Source organism: Cornus florida, unplaced genomic scaffold (genome assembly GCF_030987335.1).
Source record: "Cornus florida cultivar Cherokee Brave unplaced genomic scaffold, ASM3098733v1 CherokeeBrave_3.0.0_Hap2_Chr03, whole genome shotgun sequence".
NCBI classification, from domain to species: Eukaryota; Viridiplantae; Streptophyta; class Magnoliopsida; order Cornales; family Cornaceae; genus Cornus; species Cornus florida.
In genome coordinates this window covers 61747617-61767776 of record NW_026775573.1, presented here as the reverse complement: position 1 = coordinate 61767776, position 20160 = coordinate 61747617, and the positions used below count along the sequence as shown (strand labels likewise).

The 20160-nt window shown below is 35.9% G+C and overlaps 1 protein-coding gene across 1 annotated transcript; it reads right to left on the bottom strand.

Moving 5' to 3' along the window:
• Positions 1-1947: 1947 nt before the first annotated feature.
• LOC132300649 (NADH dehydrogenase [ubiquinone] iron-sulfur protein 8, mitochondrial-like) lies at positions 1948-10638 on the bottom strand. Its single transcript, XM_059797830.1, has 8 exons — positions 10480-10638; positions 9287-9383; positions 4076-4129; positions 3875-3966; positions 3690-3803; positions 2548-2615; positions 2371-2482; positions 1948-2290 (listed from the first exon to the last, which is right to left on the bottom strand). The coding sequence occupies exons 1-8, from the start codon at positions 10531-10533 to the stop codon at positions 2195-2197; spliced, it is 687 nt and encodes a 228-aa protein (XP_059653813.1). The 5' UTR covers positions 10534-10638; the 3' UTR covers positions 1948-2194.
• Positions 10639-20160: the final 9522 nt, after the last annotated feature.

The window sequence follows — 20160 nt, the reverse complement described above, 5'->3', positions numbered from 1 at the left end:
ATATTGTACAGGCAAGTAGCAACGATGTCATCACTGGTGCTGTTTATGTTGCATGACTAGCATATAGTATACGCTTACTTTTTGGACCACATACTACTAGAAGGTTCTAGTATGGGTTTGCTGGGGCCCTGGACATTGGGCCTTATGGTTTACCCTATTGGCTTATTCTTTATTTTTATCTCCATTCCAATAGTGGGCTTAGGCTAAGTTGCAAATATTAACCCACTGACTGATTGGGTTGACTCTATTGAGCCCACTTCTCGAGTGGGTTATGTCCTTTATTCAACCCTTATGTGTGATCCCTATGGTGATTCTCTTATCTTCGTAAGGGACCATTCGGTGGAGTTGAATTTATGTAATGGGTATTGAACTACTCTTGAAGCTAAATTCCAATGTGTTTTACTTGCTGGTGGATTTTCGCAACTTGCAATGACCCAAGTTTGGCAACCGCCTTGGCTGGGTATGGTTAGGGATGGCAACGGGGGCGAGTTTGGGCGGGTGTACCCTTCTTAGCCCCCACAACAGTTTAAAAACCCTGCCCCTGCTCCCGTCCCCGCCCACAACAGCAAAAACGGGAAAACTTTTCACCCCATTCTCGTAACCGTTTAACATTTTTACCCCCGCAGGTACCCGCCCCGCCCCGCCCTGTTAAGACCATAATTTATTTATTGTTGAAATAGATTTGCTTTTTTTTTTTTCCCCTCGTCTTCAATTCTTCACCATTGCAACTTTTATTTTAATCAAATTCATTTGTTACTTTAATATTGTTATATATGGTACTTAATATATAGTGGTAAATATATATACTATTGAAATAAAGGTACTTAAGCAATTTGCCTATCTAAACAGGGCGGGGCGGTACGGGGCGACCCCCCCCCCCCCCCCCCCCCCCCCCCCCCGCCTCTGCACCAAATTTGGGCGGGTTTTTATTACATAAACCATCCCCTCCCACATAAGCAAAACGATCCCCCAAAATCGCCAAAAACAGGGCAGGGCGGGTCAAATTGCCATCCCTAGGCATGGTGAAAGGTCAAGTAGATATTGGTGGTCTAGTGCAAAACTTGGCTTGAGGAAAAGAGGATGTATTTAGAGCTCCTGAGAGCATCACTCTTGCTGTAATATCTTGGCTCCATCTCGCTCTGTTTTCACTTATATGTTGTCGAGCAAGTTCTGTTGGCCAGGCTAATATTAAAGCCTCAGGGATTGACCTCATGTATGCTATGTTTGTCGAATATTTGTATGTTGATAACCTTACATTAGCCAAGAAAGGCTTATGTAATCTTGTTATGTAGTGGTGATTTGATTGGCAAAAAAAAAAAAATAATAATAATAATAATAATAATAATAAAAAATAAATAATAAATAAATAAATAAAACAAAAAAACCCGCAATATTACCCCATTAAAACAACACAATGCAAAATTTCTTTGTATAACACAGCTTTAAACTTAAATTCCAACATCGTAACATGGCGAATTAAGCATCTACTCGTCATTCATGAGAAAGCATCATGTATGCCTCAGTTTCGATGCTCAAGACGGAGTGTTCAAATCTGCATCTCACACCCTTTCAAGTTCTTATACAAAGTCCATAATCCACACAAAAGTCAAATATAGGGACTCAAACAGGAGCGCACTCGCACGGGAAGCTATGCGCTCTACTAACAAGACCGGGTAATGCCCTCAAATTCTTTGAATCCAAACCGGGCTAAATTACAAAACCAACTTGTGAATGAAAAATAACCTGTAATTTGCCAGGGTATCACCACAATTTCAGCAACTATAGAGTAAAAGATTGCCACAATCAGTTAATCACTCACCCATGCACACTATTATTCGAAAACGTCTTTTTTTTTTTTCTTTTTCAAAACAACAAAAGTAAATTGGTAATTTGTAAATTAAAAAGTTGTTGAAAGTGCCACCAGTCAGTCTCGGTACTCAGGAAGAATGAATTGCAATTGGTATCAATTTTACAAAACAAAAACTTACCTTGCATTACCAAGGTTGATTAATCCTTCAGAATGTAGGGTACACTAATTTAACAAGAAAAGTTAAATAGTCAATCAACTGCATTATATCCCAAAAATAATCAAGACCCACCAACAGATCTGCTTATTTATCAGTTTTAGAACTCGGGAAAATTCAACTACAAGGTAGGCAGGGAACAGAGAAGTAATCATCACTTCATCAGAGCATCAACGATAGAGACTTTCCGATCTGAGATTCTCCGCTATCTCGGTTTCCCATCGGTCTCCATTCTCAAGTAGCTTCTCTTTATCGTACAAAAGCTCCTACAATGAGGAATACACGAGTCACTTCCTTCTTAAACCGGTGTCACAGCTGGCTATCAAGGAAGAATTTGCTAACTGACCTCATGAGTCTCTGTCGCAAATTCGAAGTTGGGCCCCTCAACGATGGCATCAACAGGGCACGCCTCTTGGCAGAATCCACAGTAGATGCACTTTGTCATGTCAATATCGTACCTGCAAAATCCAACTTATGAGAGAGAGAGCAAGAGAGAGGAGAGTAACAAGCAAAAATCTTTTACCTAGTGGTTCTACGGCTTCCATCTTCTCGTTCCTCGGCCTCAATTGTGATTGCTTGAGCTGGACAAATCTGTTATACAACCAACATTCATGGGATACGCTAACTAGCAAAGGCATATTAAACTAGATAGATGTGAGCCTCACTGAGGCTTAAAACTTATACTGGAAATTAATTGAACTCCGATATATTAAATTTGGTTTCCGAAAAAATATATAAAGAATAATATAGGCAAGAAAATGAAAGAAGAAAAATCCCCAAGACTAAGGACTACATGAACACATGACAGATGTAGTTGAGATCGGGACTCTGGAGTCAGCATTGCAGAAATTAATGGCTTTTTGATTACGAAAAAAATGCCAACCCTAAAATCCAGAGTATAGCCAATTGCAAGCTTCTGAGAAAGAACACTTGTGCAATATATACACGAGCTGACTATTATTATCATCAGCCCATAATGTCGTCATTATTTGTCCAACGCCAAGATGTCGAAGTTTAGTGCATAACAGTTCAATTAAACCTAACAAATTTAAGCCGCACAAAAAAATAATAATAAAAAAATATATATATATAGAAAAGGCCCCAATGAGGATTCTAATACCAAGACGATCAACACCTGTCATTTATAGAAGTCAAATTGATTGATGATTCTAATACCAGGGCAATCTTGCTAAGACTCACTAAACTATCTCAACTTAATTGAGTGCCCTTGTAGGGAATGATTTTTTGAGTTTACATTGTAACGATAAAATTTTCAAGTCTCAACACAACTCAACTAGCCTTGATCATAGCTAGTTGGGATTATGTACATGCATCACTTGTCTCTAGTCTGCTTTATGTAAAGCAATCTAACTAGTTTAATATAGTATCATCATCATCCTTGCCTCAATATCATATGAATGGGGTTGGACACATGAATTCTCCGTCTCCATCTTAGAATTTTCCTAGTTTAATGTAGTATGAGAAGAATATTTCACATCATTTATTCTAAAAATTAGTTTCTCAAGATCGCAATGCCCATTCCTTGAGAAGACCTGCCACTAAGCATAATAGAAATCACTACAACAATCTCCGGTTCATTTTCCTTTTTAGCAAGCTTTTCTTTATTTATTATTCAACTTAAAATCATAAAAGTTAAACTCTTACAGCTTCACACAATTTACAGGCAATGCACCGTTCCTCTCCAGTTGGATAGCGTCGGAGGGCATGTTCTCCACGAAAACGAGGGCTCAAAGGACCTTTCTCAAATGGATAATTTATCTGAATCACAAAAGATAGTTTCAGACTTCAGCCGTCCATAATTTATGACGGAGAATGAGAATAGAACTTACAGTAACTTTCTTGTCGAAGAAGTACTTGAGTGTCAACATCAGACCACGAACCATTTCAGTGAGAAATAATGTATTTATGCTTTGCTCAAACACTGCAATTAATCAGTAAGCATTGCTAACTATAAACTACATACAGAGGAAACAGTAGTAGAATCGAAATGCAAAGACAAAAATGCAGGACCACTTCTCAAAAGGTTTTACCAGAATTCCAATCCTTGGAGATCTCCTTGGCGAGTTTCTCCCTTTCTAAATCATCTGCAGTTTTAGACCCAAAAAAAATAAATATATTTAATCCGTAAATAGTGAATAACCCTCGTGCACGTACCAATGAAATGTATAAATTTTCCTGATCTATAATTATAATACTTTTAAATCACTGATAGTAGTTATGGATATACAAAACTATGCTTGAAACAAAGGATCTGAAGATATCATAGACAATGAAAATGGTAATGGTAATAATATATTGAAATAACAGATCCCTCTACCGAGCTAAAAGGACTTGTATGCAATGCTAATTGCGCTTAAAATTTAATTACTTGGTAATTGAAGGGTGCTACATATTACTGCTTCAGGAACAGAATGGTTCATTGAGCCTAAGCAAGTTCTGCAACTGACCTCAATTCAGCAGGGGTTAACAACATGAAATAAAAGGCCAATGCTATTGGAAGTCATAGTGGAATGAGGGGACATCGGCTTCAATGTTAATAAGGAAACTGAAAATCAGAAATTGACTATTTCTTTCGGTAGGGAAAATCAGCAAGCCACTTGTTCACCATAAACAAAAAAGAATAAGGACTAGGATACTCTCCTGAGAGATCTCTCTCCTATTTTCCCTAAAACTAGATCCAAGGGTTAAAAGAATGCCATGTCATTTAAGTAACTTAATCTATAACAATACACTTATTTTATGCCAAATGTCTTCTTAACGTTTAATGGAAGACCTTTCATATCATACCGAAATTTCCAACTTTTTAATGCTTCGATCTTTTTTCTGAAATTTTCCTTGCTTTATCATCACTTCTCTCAACCATAGTTCACACTTTGGTTTGATTCCGTATTTGAGATCAGGTTATAGATTTGGGTGTTTCAAATACCTAAGGTCAGGTTTGCCGTTTGGGTATTTTCAAGAACATCTCTCTTGTCTCCATCAAAATCCAAGATCCAAGATCTGTTGCCAAGAACAACTATGATCAAAGTGGCCATTAATAACACTATATCTCTGATAGGAATAGCAAACCATTCATTACATATCACCGTTCTTTTATTCCCAATACAGCTCTAATTCATCTTTGTTCAATTCTTATAATGTCTGAGAATTGCTCTAACACCAGAATCTCTATAAACCCTAGAGCCTGCACCTTTTCCTTTGTTGCTATCTCGTCGGCAAATTCTTCTGATGGATGGCAAGATGGCATAGCAGAGAGAGAGATCAATAGATATCGAAGCATATTTTGAGTGAAAGAAATCTGTACAGAGAAGTCTTCCATTAACATTAGGAATCTGTTTGGTGCCCAAAACAGGTGGTGTTGTAAGTAAATTACACAATTACGTGGCTTCCTTTCAAACCCTAAGACCTAGTTTTACGGAAAACAGGAGAGAGATGCCACTGGAGAGGATCCAAATCCCACACAATATCACATATATATAATGTATTTGGATCCTCTCCAGCGGCATCTCTCTCCTGTTTTCCATAAAACTAGATCTAAGGATTTGAAAGGAAGCCATGTCATTGTGTAACTTACATAACAACACTACACCATTTTGGGCACCAAACAGATTCCTAATGTTAAAGGAAGAATTCTTTATTCAGATTTTTTTCACTCAAAAAATGCTTCAATATCTATCGATCTCTCTCTGCTATGCCATCTCGCCATCCATCAGAAGAATTCCCCGACAAGATAGCAACAGATGAAAAGGTGGGCTCTAGGGTTTGTAGAGACTCTGGCCTTATAGCAATTGTCAGACATTATAAGAATTGAACAAAGATGAATTACAGGTGTATTGGGAATAAAAGAATGGTGATATGTAATGAATGGTTTGCTATTCCTATCATAGATATAGCATTATTAATGGCCACCGTGATCATAGTTGTTCTGGGCAACAGAACTTGGATTTTGATGGAGACAAGAGAGATGTTCTTCAAATACTGACCTAGGTATTTGAAACACCCAAATCTATAATCTGATCTCAAATACAGAGTCAAACCAAAGTGTGAACTGTTAAGAGAAGATTGAGAAGAGATGATAAATCGAGGAAATTTCAGAAAAAGATTGAAGCATTAAAAAGGTTGGAAATTTTGGTCTGATATGAAAGGTCTTCCATTAAACGTTAAGAATACATTTGGCATAAAATAAGTGTAGTGTTATAGTGTAAGTTACTCAAATGACATGGCATTCTTTTAACCCTCGGATCTAGTTTTAGGGAAAACAGGGGAGAGACGAGGATCCTAGTCCAAAGAATAATTATAAGACTAACAATAATAATTAGCAACAGTTGCTTCTTAGCTCACAAAAGGAATTAGAAAAGTAAACAAATCATCGCTAAACTAGATAATATGCAACCTATGAAGCTGCCTCTCACATGAATGTAATATTTTATTGATTTAGTTGTTTCTACTAATTTTCACATAGAATTGTATCTATGGAAAGGCTAGTAAATAAGTTTAGAAGTATAGTAAAATAGAGAGTAACTGAACTAAAAACAGAGGCACGTAAATGAGGGAAAGACATGCCTGGTAACAATACAAGCGCATGCATTCCAACATACAGGTTCCATAGCAGGAGCAAATCCAAAAAAAAATCCTTCTTAGCAGATACTGAAGCTTATTTTACAGTTAAAAAGAAAACAGAAAGCTTCATTCCAAGTGTATGAAAATATATGAAAGCTAAATGCAAACCATTGAGTTGACCAATCTTTATGGACTTTGTAGAATACACTAAAAGAAAAGAAAACACTTGGTTGGGTCAATTGTGAAAAGGGTACAAGTTGTCTCTGCGTGTGTTTCTTTGGGTTTGGGATTTTAGGTAGGGAGGAGGGGAGGTGGGGTGGAGAAGGGGGGGGGGGGGGGGGGGGGGGGGGGGGCGGTGGGGTGTTGTTTAAGGCGAGAGGCGTTAGGTAGACCTAAATTTGGTTAACAACCTACCCATTTTCCTTTCACAAACGGAACCTACTTGACAATTTTCCCCCACAAGTATGGAAATTTCTTTAAAAAGATGCTTGTAGCCCTTATTTTAAAGATCACACCAAGCTTTCCCCTGCTGCTTCATACATCTCCGTCAACCACAATTTAAATATTCATATATTTTGGCCTCCTTGTTTAAATCCTCTCACACCGAGTTCTGATAGCAAGTTAATAACAATAAGAATCTGATTTTTTGAGGATTTTCTGATCATGAATGGACAAGTTCCTGGAAATAAAACAATAAAATCTTGCTTTGGCATCACTATATTTAGGATGACATTGATGCAGAACAATTCCATTTTAGCATGAGTTTACATGTGCAATGGCTTTACATCAAAAATCCAATTATCAAGGAGGCAAAATACCCTATCATTAGTGTTGGAGAATATCCTAGGAGTGATTTAAGCCTATGATAGAATATTGATTGGAGTGATTTATGGGATTGATTTCAGAAATCTTCCATCAATGTAGTTTCCATATTTATCACTTGTATTCTTTCACCTATAAATAAAGGTCCTGATTGTAAACATTATTAAGAGAGAATATAATAACAGTGATGTAGCCCTTTGGGCTTTGTGTGTCTATCCTTGTGTTCTTCATGTTTAATTTCTCTCTTCAATTTTTATGTCTTTCAAACATTAGTAATAAACACCAAAAACTAGGAAGCACGGATACTTCTTATGAGGAATCATGTGACTGTGTCTGACATCTTGTTGGTGACACTTTCCAACTTCTACAAATGTGTTAGACTCATTCTAAATGTGTCTTTAAGTTTTTTCCCCTCCAACAGAATTTTAATATTGTAGATGCAGTGAAAACAAATCAAGCATTAAAAGCACACTTTTAATTTTATTTTATTTTATTTTTCAGAAAAAAAAGGAGCATAACTCTAAGAAGGAGACATAATAGTATAATACAGATATACTATAATTTGTATACAGCAAAGAATTATATACATGATATTTGTTTAACTCATCCTCCCACATGCAAACTTTAGCATAGAATTTTTCATAAAGCAACCAAAAGTATACCATTATGACATAAATGAATATAGTCAATATACATGTACAAATATTTATTTATATTATTATGTCAATGCTTCTCCAAGAATTGGCCATGTTATTTGTGTTCCATATCCAAACTACAATTGCAAACTTCTAAATTGTTTTGCTATTCTTCTCTTCCTCTTCAATCTACTTCGAAAGGAATGATATCCACCTGAAATACATCTCTCTGGAAAAGTGTACCCTAAAGTCTCTGAATTATTAAGCTTCTCCATTTCAAACAATTGATTCACCAGTGTAACACATTATAAAACAGTAAAAACTAACTAGAAAAAAATAATAATAATAAATAAATAAATAAAATTGAAATGTTATTCACATGCTACTAATGCATTTCTCAAATTAATCATTTCCCAAATTCATATTCAGTGTACAATTGTGAGACAAAACCACATCATGAACCTCGTTGATAGTTGAAACATACAATAAAATGATGTCGCCATTACCCTTTATATATGAATAAATCCACACATATCAAAATATATATATATACATGAATAAATGCACACTTCAGAATGATTATGGGCCATAAAATACATGCAAGATGGAAAAGTCTTAGCAAATTCTTTTCCTAACATGCAAAACTACAAATATTTGGTTCTTGTTGTAAAACGCTGAAACTATTTTTTTTTCACAGGCAAGAAACTCACACACCCAAAAAACCAAATATAACTACTAAGAGTGAACGGTCTAGTTTGAGTGTGAAATAGTAAAACATTGGGCTACATAACTATTAAAATTTCTATCTTAATTTAAATAAAAAAAAATTGCTTTAGTGAATCTGGCACTAATTTATCATAAGTATTCTGGAATGATTCAGCAACAGGTCATAGGACTGAGGAATGTCACTAAGGCCAAAGTTAGCCATTAAACTTCTTTAGTACATAGTTTTTAATCATAAGACCAAAAGTTAATTGGGCAACAGGTCATAGGATGGATGCTACAAACTTTAATATGACACATTTTGCGTTTCCTATCTTTCAACCTATAAGGAATGTACATAATATGGCTGTTTGTAAATATTTCGTCTCAATGTTGACAATACGCTTAGTATTAAACTCCCATGTATATGTATGTATGTGTACATATGTCTAGCTAATATAGTATGTATATTGTTTATGCATGAGATCAAAAAATGGACAAACTTGAGAGCATAGAGCATACCTTTATCGGTGGAAAATGACTGTTTAGTGGCAAATGAGCGTGTACCAAACACAATCCCATAATTGTTATGATGCTGCAATACTTGTCCTGCCAAAGCCTATAAATTTTACCCAAAAAGGTAAAGAGAAAAAAAGAAAAGAAAAGATAATCAGTTTAGCCAACCGAACATGTACAAGAAGAGGGAGGAGAGGAGGCATCAAAGAATATCCTTCCAAGTCATAGTGACAGTGGATATACGACATACTACTAGAAATCTTTCACATAATTAGACTGACAATATGAAGACGGTGACTATAGATATAATAATGACCAACAAATGATGATCATAAAGATTACAATAACAGCATTAATCACAATAATGATACTGCGAGAATGAAACCCACTCCATATAGATTGTGAATCAGCTTAGCAGTGACTCCAAACCTCTACGAAGGATGCGCATTTTTCCCTTTTTTCAGCTTCAGAAGTTATAGGATATGAATCTTCTTACATAATCCGAATGTTTGAATCCTTTATTTATTTATTTATTTTTTGGCAAGTAATTTCACTGATGTTTCATTTGGGAGCACCGAATGGATGCCTTCAAATCGGAATTGAAGTAAAATTAGTTCAATGTATTCTCCCATTCCAATGTCTTGATTCCATAAAGATGATCATAAAGATTAAAATAACAGCATTAATCAAGATAATGATACTGTGGGGATAAAACCCACTCCATATAGATTGTAAATCAGCCTGGCAGTGGCTTCCAAACCTCTATCAATCCTCCTTTTTTCAGCTTCAGAATATTTAATTCTTTTTGTTACAAACTGAGAATTATAATATCCATGCCTGAGATGAATCATTTTCTCAGGGGAGGAATTGGAATTGAAGAAAAACTAGTACATAAGGTTTCACCAATTCCAATGTCATGATTCCGTGCTCCCAAACATTGCATGATTGAAATTGTTAAAAACATTGAAACCCTAAAAATCAAATTTGAACTCGGAGTGACGAATTACTCCGATTTCATAAGGTCTCAATCAGGTAAAAGAAAATGAGAAAATTATCCCAAGTTAGGGTTTGATTTGGTAATAGTGGATAAGCAATTACATGTTTAAAATTTGTTCGCATATATGATATAGATATAGATATAGATATAGATATAGATATAGTAGATATAGATATTTGTAGAGTTGAAAAGAAGAGCTTACGAGCTGCCGAGAGCGAAGAGCAGAGAGAGACTTGCGAGCCAAAATGGCAGCCATTGGTGATTGATGTTAGGATCTTCCAGTTCGCGAGCAGTGAAAGCCACCTGAAAGAATGGGGTTTGCTGCTAGTTAATCATAAAACCGGTGCGTTTTGCGGAGTCGACTTAAACGGTGCGTTTTAAGATAAGGCAAATAGTAGAAACCTTTTGTACTTTGGTAAATTCATTTTATTTTATTGTCACAAAAAATGGAAAGGGGACTCAAACACCGATAAACCCGCTCAAGCCGGGTAGTTTACTAATTAAGCCATAGAATAACACTTGGTACTTTTGTAAACGTCACTTAACCACTTTTAGGGAATTAGAGAGATTAGGGAGGATAGTTTATTAAGAAATGATAGGTCTTTCGATTTCAATCGTCGATTATCTTTCGAATATAACGTGATTGAATTACGTTAAAACTCTTAAAACAAAATTTCGTAAATATCTCTTTCTTTTCGACTCATTTCCAACCACGTCGTATTCGGAGAATGAGTCGGCAATTGAGGTCGGAAGACCTATCACTTCTCTAGTTTATTTTATGTTTTCTAAGAAAATATGAAAAATTAGGAAGAAAAAAATATAAAAAAATTAGATAATTTCAAATAATAATGGGGGATGGTCCAACCGATCAAATAGTGATTGTGTTCATAGTTAGCAAAATACATGTGGAAAAAAATCAAATACAAAAACTTATGAGTATAATTTGATTTATTATTTTTTTAAAAATATGTTACAAAAATTCAATTAAAAAAAATAAAAACGTAAAAATACGAATATAAATATGTACATGTATAATACGTTCTATGAACTAAAAAATGGGAACCAAAAAGTTGGTTACATACATCTTATTATTTTCTTATATTCTTATATATCATATCTTTATAATAAAAAATATATATAAATATCCATAATTCTCCAAAAGTTGCGAACTTACAATGTTCCACAAAGTATATATGTGTGTGTGTGTGTGTTTCATTCCTTTGATTAAACAACATATATTGGAGTAACAAAGATAAAATAAAATAAAAATAGAGAGATAATCTGTTTTCTGCCTTCAACGGCTATAATTCCTGTGATTTCACAACGATAATTTTGATGGGATAATAACTATTCCAAACAAAAGACATAGTTTATATGTTATAAAAGGTGTTTGAGAAAATAAACGTGGGGAAAAGAAAAATAATTAGGTTATCAGATTAGAGAGGATTGGTTTTCTTTTTCCATTTTCCCTATTATTTTTTTGTTCATTTTGAGTTTTCGGGCGGTATGGGCCCGAGTCGGGTCATGTACTCGGGAATTTTTTGACACTTTTCATTTATTCCATTAGTGTCACATTTATCATTCACGACATTTGCGAGGAATTCCATATACTTGTGTGCATTTATTTTTGTCATTGAGGAATTCATTGCATTTTACGTAAGTTGGTAGAACCTACTTTTTACTTGTTGACTAGGAATGGATGGTTGACGATGAGGGTGTGTGTAATGTCCCGGATTTTCCTGAATTTTTTTTGAGTTTTTATATTATTTATTTTTTGTACCTTGTTTTGCATGCCACACCGACCCAAAGGCCCATTTAGGTTATTTTCTTGAGCCGAGGGTTTTAAAAATGTATTTTTATTTATTTTAAGCCAATTTCAAATGACAGGATCATTTTTAGAATTTTTCAGAAGTCGGGACGATTTTCAAGCTCGGGAACTTCTCCCGGTTTTGCCACTTTCAATAAGGGGCATTATTGGCATTTTACATGCATACACATATATATAGAAGTATACATTGAGGTAGATATTTTGGGGACTTGATGGGCACTGCAATGGAAGAGTGAGGGCACAATGGTCACTTAAGCAAAAGTTAGTAACCAACCTAAGGTTGACACTTCACACTTGGAGGACCACAAAACCATTTGCAAGACAAGCTCAACCTCTTCATTTCCTCCCATTTTCCGCATTTCTCTTTCTCTATCTCTTTTCTTTCTCCCTCTATATCTATACATTTTATGTTTCCATGTTTTCAAGCTTCCATTTGAGAGAGTTAGGGTAGGATTTTGATGATGACCAAGAAGAGAGTTTTGTTCCACTTGTCAAAAGCTTTCATTTGACTCCACTGATGCTAGGGTTTTGAGGATTTCGAAATTGGGGTTGTCCCAAGAGCTTGTTTGGCTTGCTCCATTGAGGTTGTCCTAAGAGCTTGTTTGGCTTGCTCCATTGAGGTAGAGATTTCTAATGCGCTAAGCTTTATCTTTTATTGAGCAATTATGCCATAAATTCTTCTATTTTTATTCTTTAGTGTAAAGTATGAGCAAGATAATGTTGGTATGTTAATGTATGTGAAATCATGCTCACATGTATTGAAAAAGTTGTTATTCTACGCTAAGTGCTAACTTGATTGGGTTGATATGATCTTTATGAGGAGCATGTTTATTGCTAAAGTTTAGAAAATGACATGCTTGTAGTTGATATTTATATAAAAAATGCCAATGTTGTAGCTAAATTGTAGAAAATGCCATACTTATTTCCTTGGTGTAGAGAATGCCATGTTGGTGCCATTATTATCATATAATTGAGATTGAAATCAAATTGATGAAATTGAATTGCATGCGTGGCATGGTGGAAAGGTTGAAAGAGAAAGGGCATGAAATTGATTTTTATAAAATAAACCAGATTTTCGTGAGTCCGGTGCTAATTCGACTTAGAAGGAGTGCGTGCCAGTTTAGGACGTGAAAAGTTTATTACTAGGCCCCAAATGGTTGCCGGATTTGGAATCAAGGATATTACTTAATCTCACCTTAGTAAAGTCAGTTATCGATTTTTAAGTATGAGTTAGGGTCGGTAGAGACCAAGTTTGGGGACGATTATGTATTGCATTATATTTCCATGCAATATTGTGATAAGTTAAATACTATTAATGAGATTGATTTGTGATTCAAATGTTATGAAAACCCCTAAGCATGATCTCGATTTCTCTAAATCCTAATGTATGTTATGTGGCTCAAGGGAGTCCAAAGTTGGCGTCTTAGGCATCTCCTATTGAGCCTTATTGCTTACCCCTTCCTTTGTTATTTTTCAGGTCACAGGAAGGAGGTAATCGATGACATTTCTCTATATGTGTAGTTGAAGTTGAAAAATCGTTTCTTTTGTATCTTTTCTTATTAATGTATTAGTTTTGTAAAACATGATTCAAACTTGTATCATTTTGTAATCGTTTAAAAGGCGACGTACGCTTATTCTTTTTGGACATGTAATTATGTATCATAAATATATCTTTTGTATCTAATGGATGAAATGGGATAGTTAGGAATGAATTGCAATTCTAGGAGCATTTATGTCCCTTTGTCTTGTTTTATGCTTGTAATTCATTTTGGTTATGTATTTATGTCTTATGGGTGCTTAGGGACAGATTTTGAGATGTAGTGATGTATCATTTATTAAAATGGAGGCATAGTAACTAGACCGTAGCATTTTGGTGAAAAAAAAAGAAGAAAAATTCAGGGGATATATGATCTATCGCACCCACATTTACAATCGATCGACAAAAAGCCAATTTTGAAGCTTTTGAAATTTTTTCTAGGTTTGGGATTTATGATCGATCGTAAATATTCACGATCGGTCGATAAAGAGCTATATTCAAGGTTGTTAGAAATTTTTCTAAGTCTATAATTTACGATCGATCTTAAGTAGTTATAATCAATCGCACCCATTCACGATCGGTCATCAAAATACCCATTTTACCCTAGTTAATGACTAAACTTTGACTGACCATATCTTCTTTGTTTCTAACCCGAATTGTGCCGTTCTTGAATTCAGGTTGAAAGATTTCGAATCCTCTTTCCATTGGTACTAGTATCATTTCATAATTATGACTCAAAATGACCATTTTACCCTTGTGAACCCTAGAGGTTCGGTGTGAACCCGAAGTTAGGGTTTTCACCTTTTTCATGAACCGATGTGGTTAGAAACAACTATTGTGACCTTATTATGACTCCTCACACTTAGTAAGGAGCATAATGACCATTTTAACCTAGGGAGTCCTCAGGTCGGGTTAGGACCCGGGTAGCGATTCGTATCCATGGGTTCGGGTCATTACAGATTTGGTATCAGAGCATGATTTGAATACCATTCGGACGACGAGTAGTAGGGCTGCAACTCGAGCAGGTTGGGCGGGCTTGGCACTCATCTCGGGCTAGGCCCATATAAAAAATCTTCAGCCCAAACCCAGCCTGAGCCGAGCTGCCCAAGCCCAGCTAATATATAATTTGTCCAACCCGAGCCCGCACTAAGCCCACCTTAGAAGAATTTGTGTGTAAAAAGTAAATCAATTAAAGAAGCACCCATGACTTGAACTTAAAACCTTAAACATAAATTCCAAGCAACTACCAACTTGACTACTACACTCTTGTGCTTAAGTATAATTATAAATATATATAATATTTTCGGGCTTGAGTTGGGCTTCGAGTTTCATCCATATCAACCCAAGCCCAGCCCGAATTGAATTCAGGCTCAAAATATAAAGCCAAGGCCCAAACTGAAATTAGAAAAACATTGCCCAAGCCCACAAAATTTTGGCCTGGGCTCAGATTATTTCGAGTTAGGCCAGCCCGAGTTGCAGCCCTAACGGGCAGTGGCTTACCTAGACTAGGTAGGAGGTTGAGTTGCCTTGACTAAGTGTTTCGTGCTCAAGTGTTTACTATTTTTGAAAAGCATGCTTGCTTGTTACATGCTTATGTGTTTAAATGCCGATATATGTTAAATGTATGACCATGTAAATGAAAGGTGTATGAAATTTAGAAGCATATATATAGAATGCTTATGTGTAAATTGTTTATATGATTAAATTGTAGCATTTTCTAAAATATGGTCATGGGACTATGTGTTTATTTGTTAAGTTACTTGTTAATGATAGAAGCATGTTATTCGTGATAAGATGACAAGTATGATGTACATGGCAATGAAAAGTAGTTAGCACGATTTGTGCGATCATGTTTTTAATGGTAATGTGATGGGTATAAGTTTTGCAAGTATGTGTTATATGAAAGGATGACTAAAAAGAAAGAACATGGTTATGTCATGATGTGTGTTACGGATTACTAGATATATGTATATACATATACGGGTATGAGGTTGAGCATATGATGGTTACTAGTACGTTAGTGTAACGACCCAAACTTGGGGGTCCGAATTACTAACCGGGTCCTTACCCGAACTCGAGATTATGTAAGGGTACTATGGTCATTTCTCGTTAAATTAATACTTTAAGACCCAATAAGGGCAAAATGGTCATTTGAACATAATTATGATGGTTTAAGACCCAAAAAGGTAAAATGGTCATTTACTATGGTCATCTAATGATTATGATGAAGTTCAAGGGTTATAGGGTTATTTTCGTGGTTAAAATAAAATTAATGTATTTTATTGGGCCATATAGTAATTATTAGCAACTTTAAATGGGTGATAAAGAATAATTAGGAAAACTAAATCACAAATGTGTAAAACAGGAACCGGTCAACGTGTGTTCATTACACGTCGACTGGTTTGGGACATCCACGGTGAAATTGCTCACAGTAAAAAAAAAAAGAGCTACCAGTCAACGTGTGCTGGTTCTAGCTAGTCATGTATTTATCCGTTTCTTTTTAGCCAAAAATTCCACTCACCGCCAAATTTACAATCATTAGAACTACCACCAATACACTATAAATTGCCACTGAAAAACTACGTATATGTGTTTTTTATACCCCATGCAATCCGCACAAACAAAACAACGTTAACATACTTATATACCCAAATAGGATTATTGCGAATATTATTACAACGTTAGAACAATGTTTTGTAAAAATTACATTATAGGGATGCAATCCTACAGCTACTAATTACATACCCCAAAATAATAAAAATTACATCTTTGCCATTAGAAGAAATATAATTACAACATAATTAAGCTCAAAGCACTACAAATATTGAGGATTATAATGACATCAAATGTCACTTCCTAAATGGTCTACAATGGTGAAGATAAATCATCCACTCCGCCTCTTCTCAGTCTTGAAAAATTGATAATAATGGGGTGAGAACAACGGCTCAATAGCTAGTGCCTAAAATGCATTCCTTAATGATCCCGTGAATTCAAACAAATAATGGCATATAGAGAAAGGAGTCATATTTATTTTGGAAAAAATATACCATCACATACAACCTACACATCACAAATGTAATATTATGCAATTCCATGCAATGAGATGTCACTCTCCGTTTCCAAAACATTTACTCAAAATAATTTCCTTTATTTCCAAATCAAATCCCTCTTTTCTTACCCCATGCTAATGCATGAATGCCACATGCAACCCAATACTATGAAATTCCATGCTTTTGAACCTCAATCATATAGCAAGATTAAAAAAAAAAACTACAACACCACAATTATCATGTTATCACTTAACAAAAACAACATTTTACATAAGTAGATCATAGTACAACATACATTAAACACTTGTCTTTACAACAACTCACATAGCCATGGCATTCAACACATTTCACTTCATAAAACATAGAGATCATGCTTTAAAAATTATAACTTAAGCATGTGAGATCACAAACTAGGAGGCTAATTTACAAAAATCCAAGGACTTACGGCTTATAAACCCCTACCTCAACAAATCTAGCTAAAACTCCCAAAATCCCCAAATTTCGAAATGCTCAAAATCACCCAATTGAGAATCTGCTTTGATCACTATGAAGCCCTCGTCGAGCTCTAAAACTTTGCCTTTAATGGCAAAAATCAATTCCAACAAAAAAAAAAAATGGAGAAATCTAAGCTTGAAACTTAAGATTTTTTTTTTTTTAGAGAGAAAAAGTCTTGTATGGGAAGAGAAGGAGTAGCATGAAATGAAGGAAGAAAATAAGCCACAAATCAGCATATGTGGTCCTTTAAGGAGTAAAATCATAGCTTACTAAAAAAAATTTCCTTTGTATCCCTTGTGTTTATACACACACACACACACACACATATTGAAACACACATCTAACCATAAACCCACATAAGTATACATCAAATAAATAAATATGAAATGTAATGGCACCGAAAAATACCCCAGTGCACGAAAAATCCTATAATGGGTCCCGCCTGGGACCTTCTGGCCCGAAAAATAAAAAAATGCCAATATGGCAAACGATGCATTTCTAAGAGTGCCAAACTCAAAGAAATGCTTCAATCAACTCTCAGAACTCATCCGGCATACCCCATGATGTTTGAGACACAAAACGAGGTGAAAAAATTAAATAATCTGAAAAATAAAAAATTCCCGAAAATAAAAAATAGGAAAGATCGATGACATTACAATCCCCCCAACTTTAAAAGATTTCCTCCCCGAAATCAACCCACCTCACAAGAGATGGACAAAAGGATACAAAAACGGAGTACGTCTCCGAATACCCCACGCAACATGCTATACTAAAAATCTCAACACGAAGAATCCTACGTCCCATGTCACTCGCAACCTTGTGCTTGTGACTTAACGCAACATCAACCGAATAGTTACCACAGTCACATGCAATCTCATCCCCCATAATAACTAACTGAATGAAAAAGCATGCCCTGTGCCGAAAAAAACTCTCCACCGCCACATACTAAGCACACGAGGCACAAGCCCTCAACCAAACTCTGTGACTCCACCGAGCCACTGAGAACCATTAGATCATTATCCTTCTAACCAGAACATGCCACTAGTTGATATAAAATCCACAAACGACAACTTTAGTCAACCCACACGAATACACGCATCACGAAAAGAATCCTTGAATCCAAATCACCACAATACTTAACCATCTACTTCCGCACATGAGATCAAGGGAAAAACACTCAACCTAGGTCAAAACTGATCCGAAACATAAAATCACATCAACGCAATCCACACGAGACATTCCATTAGGAAACTGTTGGATCCCATACTAAGTAAGCTCAGCTAGCAGTGCCTTACCCCATCGCGCCAAACACCTTAAGGCTCACAAAAATAATGGTTACAAAACCGTCCAATGAACCAACATGCGAGCTTAACTCGTGATCCCAAGGACACTCTTAAATCCATCTCTGACAACTACTGCCTTCAATAGCTATATTATAGGTGAACACCCACAACGGTAACCGAAAAGGTCATCCAACCTATCAAATGTACCAATAGGAACTCGAGAAACAACCCATCAGCATAGCTCAAGGATCAACTGATCTAATAATTGAAGCTCCTAAGACACCTAGTCCCATACCACGTACACCACCATCCACGACAAGTCACCTGAACATGTACAAAGAATACCATCAATCCTAAATGTGGCTCACTCTAAAATGGGATCTTACAATCACACGTACACAACGTACCACACCATAATTTGACTATCACTAATCACACTAAAAGCAATGATTGTTGACCTTTGACCAGATATTACGTTAAAGAAAGACTGACTCAGAGAAATGGTTAGCTAGGCCATTCCCATCATTGATCCTACCTCAACACCAACATCGTTCTTGTCCTCATGTCTAATCCCCAAGTATACGTACATACCAATTTCTACGTCTAACTCTAGACACACGATTCACGACACATGATCTAACCATCCTCAGTATATAAGTTGCATCACGACTACTAGATACCACTACTAGCATGAAGACCCCAAGTAGACGTACACACTGATAAATAAGTCACATCTCATGCCGTATCGATCATAACCCCACTGAACAAATCCCACAAGACCAAGGGCTTCACCTCTTTCCATGGAGGTAAGTCGAATAATCCAAATCAGATCCTTACTCGGGGTCCCTAATAAAAAAAGAACTTTATAAAAGTCCATCTATCCGCTGACGCACGTAACTCCTATATAGAGATACGAAACTCACAGGTAATAATGTCCTTGCCAAGATCGAATCAATAAGAAGAAAGAACAAATCCTGCTCCCGAGACAGAACTAAACACACGTCTGTGGATACCTTGTATACGAAATGCCAAGAAATAAGAACTATACAGAGGCAAAATAGCTTGATCTGCAACTCATATGCCTAGTATCCATACATAATATAGAACAGTGCCCTTTCCCGAAATGCTAGGGGCTAGACAATGAATCCTAAGACGTCGCGTCCCATCCTGCTCAAAGAAAAACCTTATAAGCGGTAGTTTAGACCTTCCTTTCATAGAAACAATTACGTAACGCTAAACAACCACATCATTAACCTTTAATGAAACATAGCTAAAAACCCTTCTGTTATCAATCTATTAACAAAATCAACACATAGGAGCTCAACTGCTCATAAAATACACATTGTTATCTAATAAAACTGTCTGTGAATACACACAGTCATACAAATACGTTATTGCCTTAATACTTAATGGTTACAACCGGTACAACATTACAACATGAAACCCATACAAAATATCTCGAATTATATCCTGCCCTAAGGCTCATACACCAACCATCATCAGTATCACCCCAATCTAGAACCATACTATTGGACTTGTCCACCATCCTGGTACAGGTAAACCAGATATTGCACAAAGCTCATGGGTAGCCTCCGTTATAACTAGAACAATAGTGCACATGCATCTCCTGTCACACCTAATCTTATAGGTATCCTCCGTTACACAACACAATCACAGGTAACCCCTCATT

Excerpts from the sequence above, each read along its gene's own strand:
- LOC132300649 (XM_059797830.1), bottom strand. The coding sequence starts at position 10,533 with ATGGCTGCCATTTTGGCTCGCAAGTCTCTCTCTGCTCTTCGCTCTCGG. Across the intron at positions 3,804-3,874 it reads TCTTCGACAAGAAAGTTACT|ATAAATTATCCATTTGAGAA; the intron begins GTAAGTTCTATT and ends TTTGTGATTCAG. Across the intron at positions 2,291-2,370 it reads TTGCGACAGAGACTCATGAG|GAGCTTTTGTACGATAAAGA; the intron begins GTCAGTTAGCAA and ends TCCTCATTGTAG.